The sequence below is a fragment of the Xyrauchen texanus genome, chromosome 33 (genome assembly GCF_025860055.1).
Source record: "Xyrauchen texanus isolate HMW12.3.18 chromosome 33, RBS_HiC_50CHRs, whole genome shotgun sequence".
Lineage (NCBI taxonomy): Eukaryota > Metazoa > Chordata > Actinopteri > Cypriniformes > Catostomidae > Xyrauchen > Xyrauchen texanus.
In genome coordinates, this window is record NC_068308.1 from 22,574,582 (window position 1) to 22,597,334 (window position 22,753).

At 39.1% G+C, this 22,753-nt stretch overlaps 2 protein-coding genes across 3 annotated transcripts in view; one reads left to right on the plus strand and one right to left on the minus strand.

Annotated features, from left to right (window-relative positions):
- The window catches only part of LOC127626644 (ankyrin repeat and SOCS box protein 3-like), a 280,530-nt gene that overhangs the window by 58,378 nt on the left and 199,399 nt on the right, over positions 1-22,753 (plus strand). The window lies entirely within an intron of this gene.
- Positions 14,909-15,928, minus strand: LOC127626674 (putative nuclease HARBI1). Its single transcript, XM_052102651.1, has one exon. It carries the CDS (start codon positions 15,926-15,928, stop codon positions 14,909-14,911), a length of 1,020 nt encoding a protein of 339 aa, XP_051958611.1.

Consider the following 22,753-nt stretch of genomic DNA (forward strand, 5'->3'; position numbering starts at 1 on the left):
TTCGTTATTTCGTATTTGGTTTGCCAGATTAAATGGAATAATCGAATGATCGGATGATACACGGACCTAAAACAGATAATCAATCGTCATAATCTTGTGAGCCCTAAAACAGATAATCAATCGTCATAATCTTGTGAGCCCTAAAACAGATAATCAATCGTCATAATCTTGTGAGCCCTAAAACAGATAATCAATCGTCATAATCTTGTGAGCCCTAAAACAGATAATCAATCGTCATAATCTTGTGAGCCCTAAAACAGATAATCAATCGTCATAATCTTGTGAGCCCTAAAACAGATAATCAATCGTCATAATCTTGTGAGCCCTAAAACAGATAATCAATCGTCATAATCGCGTGAGCCCTAAAACAGATAATCAATCGTCATAATCGCGTGAGCCCTAAAACAGATAATCAATCGTCATAATCTTGTGAGCCCTAAAACAGATAATCAATCGTCATAATCTTGTGAGCCCTAAAACAGATAATCAATCGTCATAATCGTGTGAGCCCTAAAACAGATAATCAATCGTCATAATCGTGTGAGCCCTAAAACAGATAATCAATCGTCATAATCGTGTGAGCCCTAAAACAGATAATCAATCGTCATAATCTTGTGAGCCCTAAAACAGATAATCAATCGTCATAATTAGAGGTCGACCGATATTGTTTTTTTCAGGCCGATGCCGATCTTTTGAAATCCGGGTCGGCCGATGGCCGATTAATGCAGCCGATTTATTTTGGCCAATATGTGGCCGATATGTGCTTGTTTTTAACCTCTTATTTGAACCTTTTATTTGTAAGATAAAATGTAACACAAATAATTACTTAAGATAGACAAAATTTCTCAACAAATACATTTATTGAACACTTGACACTTAAATTAAAAATGTATAATGTATTATATAAATAATGTATAACAAATATATTAAATAAACAAAGCAGGTGTTACGAACTGCTCCAAGACACGAAGGTTGAGATCCAAATGCAGCTTTACCGGTAATTAAGGGGCAATCCAGACACGTAATCCAATATTCAGAGCATCCAAGAGAAGCACAGGCATAACTAGGGATGGGTATAGTTAAGGTTTTAATGGTATTACTATCTTACCAATACTGCTTATCGATCCGGTACTTCAACTGTATTCTTAACGGTTCTTTTTAAGATAAACGTTATATAGGCACAGTGATTTAATTTCAGGAAGGTCTACTAACATTACTGTTCAGGTGTGGTCTAAAAAGAAATCTAATAATCTAGTAATCAATTGTAAAATAACACTACATAGTTTATCATAGATAGATTAATGCTTATTAATGCAGACGTTATTCATTCAAGAGCTGTAAGTGATTTTCTCTTTGCCTTTTGTTGTTTGATTCGCAGTAATGGCTCAATCGTCGGCATGTTTATTAGACTGCTTCCCCTTTAAGACCGAATTCAGATCTAATAGACTCTTGATGCAGCATATTTTCTCCCAACTATTTCCATAACTACATCCATTTCAGACATAAACTGTGTTTAAGTGAATCTCCAAGTCGGTCGTTTAGACATATTTTTGTGTATAGTTGATCTTTTAGATGCGCACATGAAACCCAAAGTAGTCTATACTTTGCTTGTCTCGTTGCTGTCTGTTTCGGAGCGTGCGCCGCCTTGGGAACGGTATCTCTTGCGCTATTTTATTATTAAACGCGTCCCGCAGTTTAGCAACAGTAGCATTTTACAACAATCACCGATCGTGCTGATTCTGACGTTAAGTTTGAGTTTTAGGGAGAAATGCCAGTGCACTGCTGTGAAGGGAAGGATGTTGTGCTAGACAGAATGCGGCTTATGTATAAATATTATTTTTATAATCTTTGGAAGGCGAAATATAAAATAAAATCAGACTAATATCACAGATCTAAACCAGGCTACGTTTGAATGTTTAGTTCTGTCACTCATTTAGCTGGGCTGTGTTGTGCTCGCTGTGCGCAAGATCTCTCTCTCTCTCTCTGACTGCGAATAGCTAAATTGCATCACAGACAAATGGTTTCATAGAATTATTATACATAGAAATGGCTGGCAAGATAAAATAACTTTCTCTTTATAGCAATAATACATGTATTTTCTTAATTTCTCCAGTACCGACAGCAGAACCGATAACGTCCGAGCTTACCAAAGCCAGTCCTTCAATAGCCTATAGTGTGTTGGTATCTTTTTTATTACTTATTTCTCTGCATTGAGTGACAACCCTCTCAAATATAAGACACACAAACAGAACAAATAAAAGTGTCAGATTCACTGTCTGTAATTGCAAAATTCTTGCTTACTTATTGTGACATGATAGCAACCCTTCTGCTGTGATAATGCAACTTCAACTACGCTATCAATATCCAAAGTAGCCAAATGTCATGTCGCGTTTTTTCTCGAAGTTGGCAGTAAAATATCAAAAGTTTTTAATTAAATATAAATAAGTTATACAAATTTAATCCTTACTGTTTTCTCCGAGGAACTTAGCTCCTTCCTTATAGGCACTGGATGAGGTCTGCTCACTCTGCTGGAAAATGACTCTAGGGGCAGCGTGCGTCGAACACTTGTTCCACAACAACACTAGGCTGCCCACAGATGCGCCTGCCTAATAATCGGCTTGATATACTTGGAAATTGGCCGATGCCGATTATGTAAAAAATGCTACAAATCGGCCGATTAATCGGTCGACCTCTAGTCATAATCTTGTGAGCCCTAAAACAGATAATCAATCGTCATAATCTTGTGAGCCCTAAAACAGATAATCAATCGTCATAATCTTGTGAGCCCTAAAACAGATAATCAATTGTCATAATCTTGTGAGCCCTAAAACAGATAATCAATCGTCATAATCTTGTGAGCCCTAAAACAGATAATCAATCGTCATAATCTTGTGAGCCCTAAAACAGATAATCAATCGTCATAATCTTGTGAGCCCTAAAACAGATAATCAATCGTCATAATCTTGTGAGCCCTAAAACAGATCATTAATCGTCATAATCTTGTGAGCCCTAAAACAGATAATCAATCGTCATAATCTTGTGAGCCCTAAAACAGATAATCAATCGTCATAATCTTGTGAGCCCTAAAACAGATCATTAATCGTCATAATCTTGTGAGCCCTAAAACAGATAATCAATCGTCATAATCTTGTGAGCCCTAAAACAGATAATCAATCGTCATAATCACGTGAGCCCTAAAACAGATAATCAATCGTCATAATCACGTGAGCCCTAAAACAGATAATCAATCGTCATAATCTTGTGAGCCCTAAAACAGATCATTAATCGTCATAATCTTGTGAGCCCTAAAACAGATAATCAATCGTCATAATCTTGTGAGCCCTAAAACAGATAATCAATCGTCATAATCACGTGAGCCCTAAAACAGATAATCAATCGTCATAATCTTGTGAGCCCTAAAACAGATAATCAATCGTCATAATCTCGTGAGCCCTAAAACAGATCATTAATCGTCATAATCTTGTGAGCCCTAAAATAGATAATCAATCGTCATAATCACGTGAGCCCTAAAACAGATAATCAATCGTCATAATCTTGTGAGCCCTAAAACAGATCATTAATCGTCATAATCGCGTGAGCCCTAAAACAGATAATCAATCGTCATAATCTTGTGAGCCCTAAAACAGATAATCAATCGTCATAATCACGTGAGCCCTAAAACAGATAATCAATCGTCATAATCTTGTGAGCCCTAAAACAGATCATTAATCGTCATAATCGCGTGAGCCCTAAAACAGATAATCAATCGTCATAATCTTGTGAGCCCTAAAACAGATAATCAATCATCATAATCGCGTGAGCCCTAAAACAGATAATCAATCGTCATAATCACGTGAGCCCTAAAACAGATAATCAATCGTCATAATCTTGTGAGCCCTAAAACAGATCATTAATCGTCATAATCTTGTGAGCCCTAAAACAGATAATCAATCGTCATAATCTTGTGAGCCCTAAAACAGATAATCAATCGTCATAATCACGTGAGCCCTAAAACAGATAATCAATCGTCATAATCTCGTGAGCCCTAAAACAGATCATTAATCGTCATAATCTTGTGAGCCCTAAAACAGATAATCAATCGTCATAATCACGTGAGCCCTAAAACAGATAATCAATCGTCATAATCATGTGAGCCCTAAAACAGATAATCAATCGTCATAATCTTGTGAGCCCTAAAACAGATCATTAATCGTCATAATCGCGTGAGCCCTAAAACAGATCATTAATCGTCATAATCTTGTGAGCCCTAAAACAGATCATTAATCGCCATAATCACGTGAGCCCTAAAACAGATAATCAATCGTCATAATCTTGTGAGCCCTAAAACAGATAATCAATCGTCATAATCTTGTGAGCCCTAAAACAGATAATCAATCGTCATAATCTTGTGAGCCCTAAAACAGATAATCAATCGTCATAATCGCGTGAGCCCTAAAACAGATAATCAATTGTCATAATCTTGTGAGCCCTAAAACAGATAATCAATCGTCATAATCTTGTGAGCCCTAAAACAGATAATCAATCGTCATAATCTTGTGAGCCCTAAAACAGATAATCAATCGTCATAATCTTGTGAGCCCTAAAACAGATAATCAATCGTCATAATCACGTGAGCCCTAAAACAGATAATCAATCGTCATAATCACGTGAGCCCTAAAACAGATAATCAATCGTCATAATCTTGTGAGCCCTAAAACAGATAATCAATCGTCATAATCTTGTGAGCCCTAAAACAGATAATCAATCGTCATAATCTTGTGAGCCCTAAAACAGATAATCAATCGTCATAATCTTGTGAGCCCTAAAACAGATAATCAATCGTCATAATCTTGTGAGCCCTAAAACAGATAATCAATCGTCATAATCACGTGAGCCCTAAAACAGATAATCAATCGTCATAATCTTGTGAGCCCTAAAACAGATAATCAATCGTCATAATCACGTGAGCCCTAAAACAGATAATCAATCGTCTTAATCTTGTGAGCCCTAAAACAGATAATCAATCGTCATAATCTTGTGAGCCCTAAAACAGATAATCAATCGTCATAATCTTGTGAGCCCTAAAACAGATAATCAATCGTCATAATCACGTGAGCCCTAAAACAGATAATCAATCGTCTTAATCTTGTGAGCCCTAAAACAGATAATCAATCGTCATAATCTTGTGAGCCCTAAAACAGATAATCAATCGTCATAATCACGTGAGCCCTAAAACAGATTAACCGCAATTATTTGCTGAACAATTAATCATTAGCCAAATTTCATAATCGTCACAGCCCTAGAGATGATCTATAAAAATATTGGTTAGATGATTAGAGTTTATAATTGTTTGATGAGCAATCAGAATGGTGTGGTACAACAAAGGCAGTAAATTGCACATGGGCCCAGCCAATCCATACCCTCCATTTAATTAAATCAGAGTACAATTTATGGTCTCTTATGGAGACAAGATTTTTGGTGAGGACAGTGAAAATGAAAATCAGTGAAAATGACACAAAACATGATGCGAACACCAAATAATGCCTAAAAATATTACATAAAATTCTTTATCCTACTTCATAGCTGTTAAATGTAATGCAGATCTTTATTTGTGAAAATCAGAGAGTAAAATGCAAGTATGCACATTGAAGCAATTATGATACTGGTATCTGTCTTGTGATTGATAAAGGGGTTAATACATCCCTGAAATTTCAGCGAATGCTGTGAGCCCTTCAAATGCATCAACACTACTTAAAAATGTGATCATGGAAAATGGTCTGAAATGGGAGTCTGTTACACATGAAAGTATGCCTTTAAATGTTTGTCATTGTTGTCATCAAGAAACCTTGTCACATAGAACAGCCAGTCCCTGCTGTGTACTACACAAATCTCTGGCAGTCATTTTAAAACCACCATCATACTGAAGTTGTTATAACATACTGTACTAGTAAAGCTTATTTGACTTGACAGATATTTCTATTTTTTGAGAGCTGGAATAAGGCTGGCAGAGTCTTTATAAAAGAGACTCCAGAATCATTGAAGCTTAATATGTCTGAAATAACTCGAAACTCTTTGCAACATTTAAAAACACATTGTCGATGGTAACTGGAAGACTGCGTTAAAATTTCTAATTTCTTTTTTATTAAATGCATGACATATTGAAAATATATTGGGCTATTAAAGGGGAAAATTTTAGCCAAATTTGAGATTAATAACAATTAAAGACAATCACAGGATTAATTGTGCTCAATTATTTTAATCATTTAGAATTCAAATCAATGTAGCCAAAACATAGTGCAGTGGTATATGTGAATATAAATTATGAACCAACAGTCAAAAAGCAGCACACCATGTAATCAGTTCACTACAGGGGTTCCACCTCTGCCTCCTCTTCAGCCCATGATTGTATTTGCTACTATCCTCTCTACCTATCCTCCACACCAGACCCAATAAAGTTATTTCTCTTTTATTAGAGACTGCTTACCTAAAGATTGGCCATGTCAAAACATCTAGTGGCATTAAATTACTATTATATTGTTTCCACTGCACCCATATTGGGTCATCATGATGGGTAAACAAATATCTATGGTTGGATAACAAAAATACCTTAATATATAGTAAGTTAAATGAGATATAGAACCTTTTAAATAGTCCATATTTGTATATTCCAATCCTTCTGAGGCCATAAAATAGTGATAAATGACATTCATTTTGGTCTGTTTCTAACACAAACACATCATGTTGTATGGAGTACTGTTACTTTAATGTCTACTCTCCTTTTGTGTTACACTGAAAAAATTACAACATACAGGTTTTGAACGGCATGAGGGTGAGTAAATTATATTAGAATGATCATTTTGGGTGTAGGATCCAAATGCTAAAATGTTTTGCCAGTTTGTTTGATTTAGAGATATTATAAAACTAGAAATGCCAACCTACTGCATTCCTTAAATATTTTATGGCTCCTATTATCCAAACACTACAGCAGTTCTAGTAATCTAAAAGCCTAATATAAGTCAATATGTATTTATTAAAGAGCTTACATTGGAGAGAGAAAAAGAGAGAATGTTAGAAATGCAGCTGTAGAAGCACGCAGTATCTCTGGTTGGTTTGTGTCAATTCAAGACACAGCTGGTAAAGCACACTCCATTTCATTGCACCCCCTCTCTTTCTCCACTGTACCCTCACAAAAAGCACCTTTCAAGAGAAGACATGTGACTTCAGGTATCTGGCTGAGCATTCAGGGACACCGTTAGTTTCACTCTGTGGTTTTCATGCATCGTCCCTAATCGGCAGAGAACAATAATTAGCAATTTATGTCAAGCTTTATGAATGGTTATGACTGTAGACTACATAAACCGTGCGTAAAAAGTTTGGCTAGATATGTTTCCTGCATTAATGACCATTTAATATTTCTCCTCCCACCTCCTCCAATCTGTATTCTGCTCATGGGGTGCAGTATGTACTGGGATTCTCAGCCCCTCCCACCCTTTCGCTCAACCCTTTGCTAAATCTCTCTCTCTCTCTCTCTCTCAACCCCTTGCCCCACCCCTCTTTTTCTCCAATGCTCCACTTGTCTGCTGACTGGCAGCCAGATATTTTTTTTTTTTACACAGGCCCATTAAGCTCTGGAATTCCACTTTTCCAGTGAACCAAATCCCTGTCTCCTGTCTCTTCTGTCTTTCCTTATGGACCGTCCAGTGAATATACAAGATGGTTTGTATCACCACGCTACCCTGTGCTCTCACATGCTGAAACTCTGCGGAATGGTCTACCTGCAGATCTCACAGCCTGTCGTTCTGTGAACTCTATGCTCTACATGTCATTCTTCAAAATATCACTTTAATTAGTACTAGTTTTATTACATAAAAAAGAGGCAGTTTTATGTGCACATATTCACAGGGGGTATTATGCTCTTTTTTCTAGAAATGTATTTTATTAAAACCTTAAATGCATGTATATTTAAGACAAAAATTACTATAATGTTATGTCTTTATAATTTGTTATTTCATTAGGAATTGAGACAGAACTGCAGAAATATTGTGTTTTTATGTGTTATCAAATGGGGAAGTGGTCACAAGGGTTATATCTCAAAAATCCAATTACACAAATGGTAGTTCCCCATCTGCCGCTCTCTTCGACGTTTTGTCAAAGAAGCGACAATGGGGTCTCTCTTGAGTGCAGAATATGCCTCTGATCTATGAAAAAAGGCCAGCGTGGGGCTGGACTGGAACCCTCCTTCCTCCCCACAGCCATCACGGTCGGATGACTGGTTCCTGGGGCCTCCGCACCGCTCACAGCCGCGCCCCCCCACCCCGGTCCCGTTTTTCCCAGAAGTGCATGATGAGCTGACGTCTTTATGGAGAGCACCCCTCTCCACACGTCACAAAGCCACCCGCTCATCCGCTCTCGCTACCCTCGACGTTGGAGCGGCCCACGGGTACACGGTGATTACCCAGGTGGACAGGGCTGTTGCGCACCACCTGTGCCCCAAGAACCCTACCACCTGGTGGGGTCGCCCTGTGCTCCCCTCCAAGGCCTGTAAGACAACGTCTTCACTGACTGCCAAAGCCTACAGCGCCACCAGACACGCCGCTTCTGCCCTGCATGCCATGGCCCTCCTGCAAGTCCACCAGGCCAAGGCACTTAAAGATCTGCATGGGGGTAGCCCTGATCCCGACGTGCTGCAGGAACGGTGCTCAGGGACCGACCTCACCCTCAGAGCCACGAAGGTCACAGCGCAGTCACTCGGGCAGGCGATGGCCACACTCATGGTCCAGGAACGTCATCTGTGGCTGAACTTGGTCGAGATGCGTGAGACCGACAAAGTGCGCTTCCTCAACACCCCTGTCTCCCAGTTCGGCCTCTTCGGCGACTTTGCCCAGCAGTTCTCCGCGATGAATAAACAGACAGAGGCCATCTCGTACATCCTGCCCTGCCGCAAACCTGCTGCCATGGGCGTCCTCCTGCGGCGAAGAAACTTCCTGCTCCGCCTCATCCCGTGCCCAGCTCTCAGCCCGTGCGTTGAGCACCCCGCAGGAAGCAGACATCCACCGTCTCACGGACCCCCTCAAGGACCCGGAAGGCTCCCAGGCGCTTCCGAGAAGTCAATAGAGAATGGTCAGACTGGTTCGAAATGACAAAGTCTATGGTAACTCAGATAACAACTCTATACAATTGTAGTGAGAAGAATATAATCTCAGAATGCTATTTTGAGATGCGGTTGGCGCTGTTTTGGTGGTACGAGGGGGACCTACACAATATTAGGCAGGTGGTTTTAATATTGTGGCTGATCGGTGTGCATCAATCATTACATCTGTGTAATTCTGAATGATGATAAAGCGCAAAAAGTAAAAGAAGAGAAAGGAGCTCTAAAAACTCGTACACAGAGTTATTATAGTGCCGTACCTGTAATTGAGATTCTAATGAGCATGCTTCTCATATCTGTGTCCCTGCATGTTGATATCAGACACACTGAAATATTACGTAAAGGTCTACTTTACAATGGTGGTCAAAAGTTTGGAATGATGTACAGATTTTCTGTTTTGGAAGGAAATTGGTGCTTTAATTCACCAAAGTGGCATTCAACTGATCACAAAGTATAGTCAGGACATTATTGATGTAAAAAACAGCACCATCACTATTTGAAAAAAAGTAATTTTTTATCAAATCTAGACAGGCCCCATTTCCAGCAGCCATCACTCCAACACCTTATCCTTGAGAAATCATGCTAAATTGCTAAATTGCTATTAGAAAATCACTTGCCATTATATCAAACACATTTGAAAGCTATTTGGTTTGTTAAATGAAGTTTAACATTGTCTTTGTGTTTGTTTTTGAGTTGCCACAGTAGACTGAATGTCTTCAGGACAATATTAGGTAAACAAATGGCAAAAAAGAAACAGCTTTCTCTAAAAACTCGTCTGATTGACGTATCATTGATTTGAGGAATGAAGGCTATACAAGGTTTGGAATTGCCAAAAAACTGAAGATTTCATACAAAGGTGTACACTATAAAGTTTTCAAAGACAAAGGACAACTGGCTCTAACAAGGACAGAAAGAGATGTGGAAGGCCAGATGTAAAACTAAACAAGAGGATAAGTACATCAGAGTCTCTAGTCTGAGAAATAGATGCCTCACATGTCCTTAGCTGATAGCTTCATTGAATTCTACCTGCTCAACACCAGTTTCATGTACAACAGTAAAGAAAAGATTCAGAGCTGCTGGCCTTATGGGAATCATTGCAAAGAAAAATCCACTTTTGAAACAGAAAATGAAAAAGAAAAGGTTAGAATGGGCAAAGAAACACAGACATTGGAAAACAGATAATTGGAAAATAGTGTTATGGATCTTAACCCCATTGAGCTTTTGTGGGATCAGCTAGACTGTAAGGTGCATGAGAAGTGCCCTACAAGACAGCCACATCTATGGCAAATACTACAGGAAGTGTGGGGTGAAATGTCCAGTGTCTGGACAAACTGTCAGCTAGAATGCCAAGGATCTGCAAATCTGTCATTGCTGCACATGGAGGATTTTTTGATGAGAACACTTTGAAGTAGTTTAAGAAGTTTTGAAAATTTTATTCATTTAAATATATATTTATAGTAATTTTTCACATTAATAAGATCCTGAGTCTGACTATACATGGTGATCAGTTGAATGCCACTTTGGTGAATAAAAGTACCAATTTCTTTCCATAAGAGCAAAATCTGTATCCGCCAGTTTATGTACATGCATTTGCTTTTTAAAATTTTCAGTTCATGCGGATATTTCACCTTAAATCTGCACGTAACCAGCAAAGTTAAAGCTCTTGTTTTAATTTGCAGTGCCATGCTGCTGTGGCACTACGAACCCAATGAATATGTTTGAAGTGGACAAATCTCAGTTTGAACCATGATAAAGCTGTCTCTTGTGTTGTGTCGTTTCCGTTGGTCCAAAGCGCATCTTTTCCGATAATGAAAATCAACGATGAAACTCTTTACATGATTACACGTCAACAAACATAAGAGTGGTTTGCACCCATTTTTGGACTAAATTACAAAGGAAAAAATCTAGAAAAAAATACCAGCTTAAAATAATAAAGACAAAATATAGGGAGATGTGGGTGATATATTGTAATTTGTCTACTGCTTCCCAATAACTTACTCTCCTCTCTCTATACTTCATTGGCTGTGGCTCATTGTCGGTCTCGCTTGTAGGGACAGGGAGCACAGCTCACAAGACGTCTAGATATCTAGCTGGTCTGAAATATGTCTAAGCATCTGTGACTAGTCGAGGCGTGTCACAGGATTGCGCACAATACATGACTGTTCGTCATCAGAACTGAGACTTCTCGTCGAAGACCAATCGCCGACTCAAACCATCAAAGGAGACAAGCTTGAGTTGTGTAGTGTACACTAGGATTTAGATGCTGGTCAGAAGGTCTCTTCCCTTTGTTAGAAGGCAGTTCTTGCCAGAATAAGTAGCAAAGTGCACCAGACTTAATGCTGCATGCCAAGACAAGAGTTAACGTTTCAGAGATCAGTGAGAGGACATTGTGGAAATATCTAGATATCGGAGGACCTGGATGAAGATCTATTCAAGTACATTTGGTTCTTTCCCCGGAACATCTCCTTTTGGCTGTTTTACTCTCTAATATACAAATGAACTGATATACACATCAAAAGTATGAGGCTTTCCTCCTGTGTATGACCTCTCCTCTTCTGTGGTCTTGCCTCCTTCCTGGATATCAAAGAAAGTGAACATCAGGAGATTCTTTGATATTGAAGTTTGTGTTGCAGCTGTAACTGTGGTTTGAGACATTGGATATAGTTTGTTTTTCAAGCGGTAGTGCAGTAAATGTGTACAGATTTTAGAAAGAGTCAATGGAATAACAGTTAGACTGTATTGTACTTTAGAATAAGAATTTGTATGTTCTTGTATTGTTTCCAGATGAATATACTCCTCATTTCTAACTGTGACTGACAAACGCAATAACTAACCAAGTAACTAAACACGGCTTGTGTGGTTCAAATTAAATTAAAAGTATTCACTTCATCAGTGAAAAACTCTTTTGTCAGTGTGTCTGTGAAGTTGACCAAATGAAGCAGGGTACTTACAGATGTAATGATTTGTATGCAAATCATTACAAGAATTTTCTGTAATGAGATGACATTGTGAAAAAGAACAAAAATGACACTGATGCAAAAAAATACAAATCAGGACTCTCGGCGGGAGTATTTAATTAATGCTATCAAAGGGCTGGGAATAGATCAGTTGTGTGATGAATATGCTGTTGCTTCAGACTAAAAAATTGGACCTGTTTTTTTTGTTGTTTGTTTTTTTGCTCATATTAATAATGTAGGAAGGATTCACCCATGGTGACCTTGCTGTTGCAATGTATGTTTTCTCCCAGTTTAGTGTCCTTATTCAAAGATGTAGAGCTTAGTGGTGAGCTTAGAGACAATGCCTCATGGGCATACATCAGGGATACAGAGAGTGGAATGGAATTCATCTGAGGTTTGCATATGTATATGGATGTTAAGTCTGCATAATAAATAGACGCAAACACAGAATGTAATGTTCAGTCAGAAAATGCATAGATAAATGAAAACATGCCTAGCACACTGAGGTTGCTTCAATATAGCATTTAACTAGCTGTAAAAGGTGAAATTGTTCACTTTCAGTATTTCATTTTCAGTATTTCAGTCTGATGTGTCTGTATTATCCTTCTTTCATCAGTCATATTCTATTCTCTGAAATATGCTGTTTGGATCATTTTGCACAGAAATATTTGTCTAGCAATGACATTGCACTCTCCTGAGAGTCTGATGATCTTGGTTATCATACTCGCAGTTGTTGCTTTATTTTTCAAAAAGACGTGTTGACTCATTATCTCCTGCATGCAAACTATGAAGTCCGTGGCAAGAAATGGACAGCAGAAAAAAGAATGGTTGCCTGGAGCTGCTATCGGTGAGTCTAAAGCTCCTTGTGCTTTTACAACCCTGTGAAGCAGACCATTCTTCATCATTATCTGTGGTTGTTAAGAGGCAGCCTCATCTGTATGCCCCTCATTCATTGCATGGCTTGCTCACACAACACACATTGACATTCAAGTCCAGGTGTGGCTCAACTACGAAAACACAGCCCAGTGCTACAAGACCAGAGCCATGTGTGAAAAATGTCGGAACTTTGCTATTTGATATATTATATGGCCACATTGACAGTCAGTGTTAGTACAACTTGGCCTCTTTTATTTCCTTTTATCAAATATCAAAAAGGGCAGACTATCAGTACATTAGTCTACTTTTTGCCCTGTTCCTCACACAAGGCTATCATATGACATCAAAAGATATTTACTTTAGCGCATGACTTCTGAGGTGATACATTTAAATGTTTGAATTACATAATCAACTACAGTACACTTTAGAAGCTTATTCAAGTGCGGTTAAATTACGCAGTGGCTCAACTGATAGTGTTGCACTTGTGATCAAAAGGACCAGTATAGGAGTCTTGAAAAGCACAACTTAACATGTGAACCGAACGTGTCAAAAAGGCCTGCCACTATCGGTTAGATTTAGGGTAGGTTTTGTTTATTTAAAACTCAGTAGAGCATTAACCTTAAAAGACGCATCTTTTTGGGAGAAAATGTAAGTCACTTTTAGCACCACTCAGTGGACATTTCACCTTGGAAATGCTGCAATACATGTAAGAAGCCATGTAATATAATTTTGCAAAGATATCACCACTTTTATGTAATTCATGAAATCAGGCTCTGTCAGGGATTGACAAGCGTGTTTATTAACACATGTAACTCTCAAATTGTCCTGTTCATACAACAGCTTACAGTAGTGATGTATATCTCGAGACCGGTCTTGGTACCATTCTTTTACGTGGTCTCGGTCTTGTCACGGCCTTGATGGTCTTTGGTCTTGTCTTGGTCTCGGACCTCTCGGTCTTGTCTAGGTCTCGCTGTCTCAGACCGACATAGTGGTCGGGGGATTTAGCAATACAATACTACAATATCCACAACGACACAAGCCCTTCAAATGCAACCAATCACATGTATTTTTTTGTGACACAGCCGTTGGCGCTCATCCATCCATATAACATTATACCTCAGTGAGTGAGTGTAGCGTAGAGCGTAAAGAGCACAGTCAGTCAGTAGCATGTCAGCGAATTTCTTGGTCATAAAATTTGCTTTCATAGAACACAATGAGTTCTTCTGCACATCGTCAAATAAAAAGAAGCATTTGGCGAAATGTAGATTCTGCAAAGTCTGCTTGACAGGGACAGCCGGGACCACCTCAACGTTCACCAGACACCTGGGCCCGGTTTTTCAAAAGTAATCCACTAGGATTTTGGATAACGGATTGGATCAAATCTTGAAAATGGGTTTTTCAAAAGAAAAAACGGATTACATAATCGGATTAGATCACGTAATCCAATCTTGGTTTTGATCCGGATCAAACCTTTAGTTTGGGTTTTTCAGAACTTTTTTGTAGGATTTGGATCACTTTGATCCAAAAAATCTGGATTTAACTGATCCCATCAGAAGGGTGGATTCAGCGTGGATTTCATGCCCAAAATGTAATGAAAACTTTAAAAATGTATCAAATAATACTATATTTGGATCATGCAGTATCTTACAAGATATCCTATTTATTCATAAGGTTTTAATTTTATTTGTTCATCCGGCTACAGTGATTAGGTAGGCCTTTCAGTATAGGCCTACAGCAAAATAGAAAGAGTTTGGCCTCATAAAATAATCCCCCAAACAGCTGTCAAAATTGATATATATATTCATCACAATCGAAAATATTTTTGTTTTTAGAATATTTATTAGTGATGCATGCAATGATTACAGAATAACCAAAAAAATGCAAAGAATGGCAATCACTTATTTTTGAAATCCAAAACAAATCCAAATCAGAAATAGTGTCTAACTATTGCGTCCCTTGCTGCACGTCCTGTTTGCTCGTTCTGGCAGAATGCAGGAGGTTGTTTAGGGACTCCAAGGGGCTCAGGTGCATCATTGTCAGTACAGAGAGGGACATTGCGCTTAGTAGCGATGTTGTGCAGGACAATACAGGCAAGGGTTATGTTGCATGCTTTCTGTGGTTCCGCTCTCAGGTAGTTAAGGCATGCAAAGCGCCTCTTAAGAACTCCATTTAAACGCTCAATTGCACATCTTGCTCTGCAATGAGCAGTGTTGAAGCGTGCCTGCGCCGGTGTATTTGCTGTTAGAAAAGGAGTCATCAGCCATGGTAGGAGTGGGTAGGCACTGTCTCCTAATATTATGCCATCTGGTCGGTTGGTTTGGAGGTCTCTATATAGAGCGCTCTCCCTCAGGATGCGTGCATCATGGACAGACCCAGACCACTTGACAACGCAGTTGGTGATGATGAGGTCAGCATCACACACAAGTTGGACATTGATGCTGTGCCTCCCCTTTCTGTTTATAAACTCCCATTCATTCTCACGAGGTGCTTGTATATGCACATGTGTGCAGTCGATTGCTGCAATAGTATTGGGCATATTCCCCAAAAGAAAAAAGCTGCGCTTGGCCTGGGAAATCTGGTTGTCCTTTAGAAAAGAAACAAATTCATTGACCAGGCTGGCCAGTGCGATTGACACATCTCTCACCACATCACACACAGCTGATTTCATCACTCCCATATAGTCACCAACAACTTGATAGAAAGTCCCACATGGATAAAATCGGAGAGCAATGAGGATCTGGTCTTCCACAGACAGACCGTGACTCCTTTGGGTTCTGTGTTGAAGTTTTGGCCTGAGAAGGTTCACAAGGTACTCTATATCAGCCTTCCCAAAGCGAAACCGGACATACTGCTCCTCAGTGGTGTATTGCTCCAGTGGCTTGGTATGTTCAACATACACCCTTTGACGGTATCCTCTCCTGGCAAAGTGGTGGACAACACCTGCCATTTCACTGTCTCTCTGTGAATCCTCTGAGAAAGGCTGATTTATATGGCTGTGTAGTTGGTCTTTTCAAACACACCTATTACAACTGATCAGTTTTGGCTTGTGTTCAATTGAGGCAATTGGACCCAAGGCCTATAATTGATGAACAATGTTCACTATAGTAAAGCAACGGAACCATGGACTCAAGAAGCTGTAACTTCACTGCTGCTGAAACCAATGCACTACTAGAGGGTGTTCGGTGCCATTATGGAACAATAGTGGGACGTTTTAATTCTGCTAAGGATACCAACAAAAAGAAAAATGATGTTTGGATTTTAATCACATGCCATAGGGTCTGGCCAGAGGAGGACCACAGACCAAATCAAATTGCGGTGGAAGAATCTTAAGGCCAGGGCAACAAAGGACCATGCTGAAGCCAAAAACCCACAAACAGGCAACAAGCCATTTAAGAGGGGAGATTACACAGATGTGGTCCTCGACATCACTGGAGGTGAGAAGTCGCAAGCTCTCCATGGTATTCAAGGTGTTGTAGGGGATGGCAAGCCTTGGATTGAGGAGGAGGAGGAGAATCTGCCAGTTCCTCCTGAGGCTGATCCAGAGAGCGTATTTATATTGAATCTCAGCTCTGTTCCTGTGGAAGAAGCTGGATCCTCTTTGGTTGAGCCAGTGGTAGTTGCCACAGGATCTCAGAGGAAAGGCTTGAAGCGCCATTCATCAAACAAAGATGATGATTACAAGGCACTTCTGCAAAAAGAGACTGAAAGGGCAGAAGCACAGCTTCGTCTGGCAGAGGAACAACTGACTCTGACCAAACTTCAGCAAACCAAGGCCAGACTTGAGATCCACCTCCTAAAGGCTACGCTCAGACAAGCTGGTCTCTCCACATCAGATGAGGAAGTCTGAAATTATTGTGGAGTATTTGACATGAAGTCTTTTTTTTAATTCAATACATCTATATTTGAAACTTGTTATAAATATCCTCAATGTACAGTGTTTGTTTTGTAGGTCTCAGATGAGCGGACTGCTGGAAGAGGATGGGGTGGGGTTTTTCTTGTTTTTAGTTTTTTTTAAATGTGTGTGTTTTCATTTCAAATAAAAATAAACTTATATTGACCCCACACTGGCTATTCTACTTGTTGCTCTTTACATATCTATAGTTCTACATTGTGATTTCCTATCCTGTTTGAGCACTGGTTATCCAGATTTGGTGATCCTGAAAAGTTCCTATCCGGATCAGATTGATCCAATCCGATGTTGCTTTGAAAAACTGGCTCAAAAGTAAGCTGGATTACGTGATCACGGATTGCAAAAAAAAGGATTACTAAATCCGGATCAATTTTATCCGGATTAAACCTTTTGAAAAACCGGCCCCTGGAGCGTAAACACAGGGAAAGGTAAGCTATCTACGCATTTTCAAACTCTTTGAGGTAAAACCTTTCCAACCTCCCATGACCAAACAGATCATGTATCTGCTGAATTATTGTTGTTTATCATGTGTTCTTCTCACATGTACGGTATAAGTTATTTAGGGACATATTTTTTGCAAGCCTCTCTAAGGACGTAACTAACGTTAACCTGATGAAGAGTGTAACTAACGTTACATGCTAAGTAACGAGATTTTGGGTAACTGCACAACTGACAGATGACTTTGAGCGCACCACCAACTGTGTGTGTGTGTGTGTGTGTGTGTGTGTGTGTGTGTATGTGTGTGTGTGTGTGTGACCATAGCGACAAAACGACCAACTTTCGGGTCCTGCACTTAAGCCTATAAATTATTAATTACTTTATATGTAATTGCTAAAAACAAATGAAGATTTCTAGAAGAATATTTCAGCTCTGTAGGTCTATACAATGCAAGTGAATGGAGAACAGTCCTTTCAAGCTCCAAAAATCAAATAAAGGCAGCATAAAAGTTTTTTTTCCCCTCCGGTCTCGACTTGGTCTCGGTCTCGGTCTTGGTCTCGACTTAGTCTGTCTTGGTCTTGGTCTCGATACCCTCTGGTCTTGTAGTGTCTTGGTCTTGGTTTAGGCGGTCTCGACTACAAGTCTAGCTTACAGGAGTGGCTCAAATACTGTCTGACCCCTTTTTATTCTCAAGATAGTTGTAAATGATGCATATAACCATAGTCATAGTGACACGTGTAAATATCAAAGATAGCATCTTCTATATTATCGAAAATTCTTATCAAAATTGACACAATGATATTTAAGAAACATATCCAATCGAGGTGCAAGTTTATGCATCATCCAAAACTTTTGTAAAGCGCAGCATTTGGGTAGCGGCTAAACCCATGATTGGATTTAAAACCTTCAGATTACAAACATATTTCTGTCTCTTTAAATTACTAGAACAACCCAAGACAAAGTGCTTGCACAGTACAGAATGAATCTTATCATAAGACGTGACAGACAATGGAGTCTCTTTGATTATAGAATGAGGTTGTCACTCTTGTTCATTACCTGTGTGTGAACATAGAGTAACTGTATTTAGCACTATAAAACAGGATTGACAACTGTATTATGCTGCTGATTGAACATAGTTTATGGATTTCTTTAAAGATGTCTGTAGTGCTGTTTTCATCCCATCACGATAAATGATTTATTCCCCAACAGACATGCATTGCTGTAAAGCAGAGTCATAACTGGGCACTTATTTCTTACTTAAGAAGCTGGCGTGACACAAAGACTAGACGGCAGGCTTTCTGCAAAGGTAGCGACTCAGCAAAGTGATGTGGACCAGAACAACAGAGCCTTACTTTTCCATTATGTGCTGATACTTAATACCAACGAGCCAACCAACTAATTATATGGTAATGAAGCTGTCAAAATATGGCTGATATCTATGAGCTCAGACCTGGTGAAGGGAACCAAATGGAATGTTTCAGTATTTTCACCACTATTGTGCATCTAACATCTATATCAACAAGACAATAAATTAGAAATAACTAAAAACTCACCGTAGTGGGCGAGGAAATAACATATAATGGGAATCATGAAGGGTATTTACAGGGGCAAAAAAAGGTATTTGAATCCTTTGGAATTGCCTGCATTTATGTATACATTTGTCTTAAAATCTGGTTTGAATACAAACTTACAATAATGAACAAACACAATCATTTTTAACTAATACCACACAAATTATAGTATTGTTCTTGTACATATTTTTATTTTATTATTTATTTGTTTATTTATTTTCCACAAATACCTTCATTTAATAATGCATTTTAATACATTTCTAATTCAATAATACAATTTTACATGCCTTCCATTTTCCAGGCATACATGAATGAAGTGCTGCAGGATTTTCTTCATTTCGTTCTGGTTTATATTGATGAGATCCTCATTTATTCCAATTCCCTCTCTTAACACCAACACCACGTCAAACTAGTCCTGCAGTGCCTCCTAAAACATCACCTCTGTTTAAATGCTGAGAATTACCTGTTTCATCAAACTTCTGTCCCCTTCCTCGGGCACATCATCAATTTGCATGGAGTTGAAATGGATGCTGCAAAGTTCGTACCTGTCAATTCCTGGCCACAACCATCAAAGAACTCAAGCGCTTTCTCGGATTTGCCAACTTCTACCGCCGCTTCATCTGGGATTTCAGTAAATTTGCTGCTCCCCTCACATCATTCCTAAAAAAAAGAAACCCAAATCACTCCTCTGGACACCCGCTGCCACTACCGCATTCCCATGGCTCCAACATGCCTTACCACTGCTTCCATCAAAAAACATTGAGATCTTTCGAAGCCATTGTTGAGGCGGTTGCATCAACTACCAGGTGAGAGCAGTACTCTCACAATGCCATGGCAATCCCCCTAAACTCTATCTATGCACATTCTTCTACAAGAACCTCACCACCACGCAGCAAAATTATGACATCGGTAACCGTGAACTCTTGGCAATCAAGATGGCATTGGAGGAATGGAGACATTGGTTGGAGGGGTCCAGGGTCCCCTTCCAGGCGATCACCGACCATCGAATCCTGGAGTACCTCAACCCCTGCCAAGTGCATTTGATGCTATTCTTCACTAGATTCCAGTTTACTGTCACTCACCATCCCAGCTTTACCAAAAGCAGATGCACTCTCCCGGCTCTACACTCCTGAACCACCTCCTAGTTATCCCAAAGTCATCCTTCCATCCTCTGTTTTTCTATCTCCCATCCACTGACCGGGAGATGTCATCTTCCACCACCCAGGATCCTGCACCTCCTGCTTGCCCTCCTGGAAACACCTATGCTCCCGAACACCTCTGACAACCCTTTCTGAAATGGATGCACTCTACTCCAAGCTCTGGACACCCAGGGGTCACCCGAACTATGGCACTGGCATGGCCCAAATACTGGTGGCCCAACATGCTAGCAGAGGTAACAAAATTTGTGAAGTCCTGCTCTGAATCATCTCAGACAGAGGTCCCCAGTTAGTTTCCAAGGTGTGGCACGCCTTCAGTCTCTTGGGGGGGTTTTGTCACGCTCTCTCCAGATCCTCACTCACCTCTTAGATCTACCTCTCTTGATTACTAGTCCAATTACCCCATCATCCACACCTGTACCTCATTCCCAGTAATCAGTCAGTGTATAAAGTTCACTAGTTCATTCAGTCCTTTATCTCTTTATTTTATTTCATGCATTCTTTTTTTTAAGGACAAATAATTTTTTCTATCAAACCATTTTGTTTTCTTTTAAATTCTTGTTCCCTAATCTTTAATAACCTATCTATATTTACATTAGAATAGAATAAACTTGTGTCATCTGCAAACAAAATAAATTTTTCACAATTTTGATACCAAGGTGAGTGAGTGAGTGTTCGTTTGGCTGCAGACAGCCCCTTGATGTTAAGTTGTAGAACTCTTAAGTGCCGGTCCAATGGCTTGAAAGTCACCGCAAACTAGCTTGTCGGGATCTGCTGATGGTTGTGGCACATGACTGGCATTAATTGCTGGAATTTGGTCTGCTGGTTGGATCATTGCGACTTCGGATCCTGGCTGGAGACCAGTTCGGAGTTCCCTCAATCTCAAAGTCATTCATACCTAAAATAAATAATTTTGGGCCTAAAACTGATCCCTGTGGCAGTCCGCATCTTATCTGCATTAACTGTGTTACCGTATTATTTAAACTTACATATTGGTACCTATTTTTCAAATGACTTGTTATCCAAGAATGATCAATACCTCTAACACCGTATTTATTTATTTAGTTATAATTCATGATTTATGGAATCAAATGCTTTCTTTAGATTGAACAAAGTCCTTGTGATCAACTGATTCCATTAATGCCAATTCAGTAGAATGCTTAGCTCAAACCACACTTAAAATATATTTTTCTAAAAACGTATCTAGCCTTACAACATATTTCTCAAGTATTTTAGAAAAATAAATACAATAAAAAATAATAACAACTTATAGGGAATAACTTTTGCAATTTTCATTCGATCTGGAAAATTTCCTGTTTGAATTAAGTTACATATATACATAAAAAAATATATAATATTATACTCTTTATAATTGACATATCTTCCTCATTATGGCCTCTTGATTTTTTTTATTTTTTATTCACAATTTCTGATTATTCTACCCCTCTGAGAAACTAAAAATGTATATTATTAGCAATGAAATTTTCCAATTTATCCTCTGCCCTTTGTTTCTGTCTTTGTTTGCTCTCACCGGATCCTCACTCACCTCATATATCCACCTCTCCTGATTACTAGTCCAATTACCCCATCATCATCCACACCTGTTTCTCATTCCCAGTAATCAGTAGTCTGTGTATTTAAGTTCCCTAGTTCATGCAGTCCTTTTTCAAGTCTTGTTTGTGACATCACCCTTCTGTGTTGGCAAACTGTTTTTGAGCCGCTGCGTTCTCTGCATTGCAACTATTCCAAAGTTGAGTTCTCTTTGTTTTATAGTGTTGCATGTTCATTTTGAGTCATAGTGTTGTGTTTTGGAATTGAAAATAAACTCCAGCTATTTGGTTCACCACTAAAGACTTCTCCCTCCTTCCTCCGAGACTGATACTTTAGGTTTCTGCCAGCTTTGGCGCAATATTCGCAAACTATTTACATTTATGCATTTGGCAGACACTTATCCAAAGCAACTTACAGTGCACTTGTTACAGGGACGATCTGTGTAGTATTTTAAGTCATTGTTAAACTTGAATTTTTCTTTGAAATCCAAATCATTTTCTGTTTCATACAGCCTTTTTCCTGGCTCTTCCGACATCTTATTTCTTATTGTCCATATCACACATTTGAGTCGTCATATATTTCATCATCCTGTTGTCTACTAAATCCACTGTTTTCCTCCAATATGATACTGTAGGATTGTTATGCATGAAGCATTCAAATCATAGTCCTCACTATCAGAAGCATGCAAGTTCATCCACAACCATTGTTTATATCCCAATGACCATTTCTCCGTATAATGTGGGTAATGGTAGACATCTTTAGCTTATCTGTATGGATCAAAATCTTCTAGTTATTTTACCACAATACGTGTGCATGCTCTGTTGTTCTTATCGGACATATCCATACTCTACAATTCCAGGTCCACGTTGCTTGGCAATGTTTTTTTTTTCTCTATCTGTGAGGTGCTCATTTAGGTAGATGTCAATCCCTTTCAGTGTCTTTCCTTGTTTCAATAAATCCACTTTGTTCTTTCTGTTTGTAAATCTGATTACATTATCTGGCTTTGTTTTGCTATTCTTTGGAAGCGTGTGGCTGGTGGATATTGTACTGCTTTCAATGCTTTTGTCCTTTGGTAAAACTCAATTACTTGTTGCTCCAAAGATATCAACTCACTTGTTGGTGCGTCCTCTGTAGTGTGATGTCCA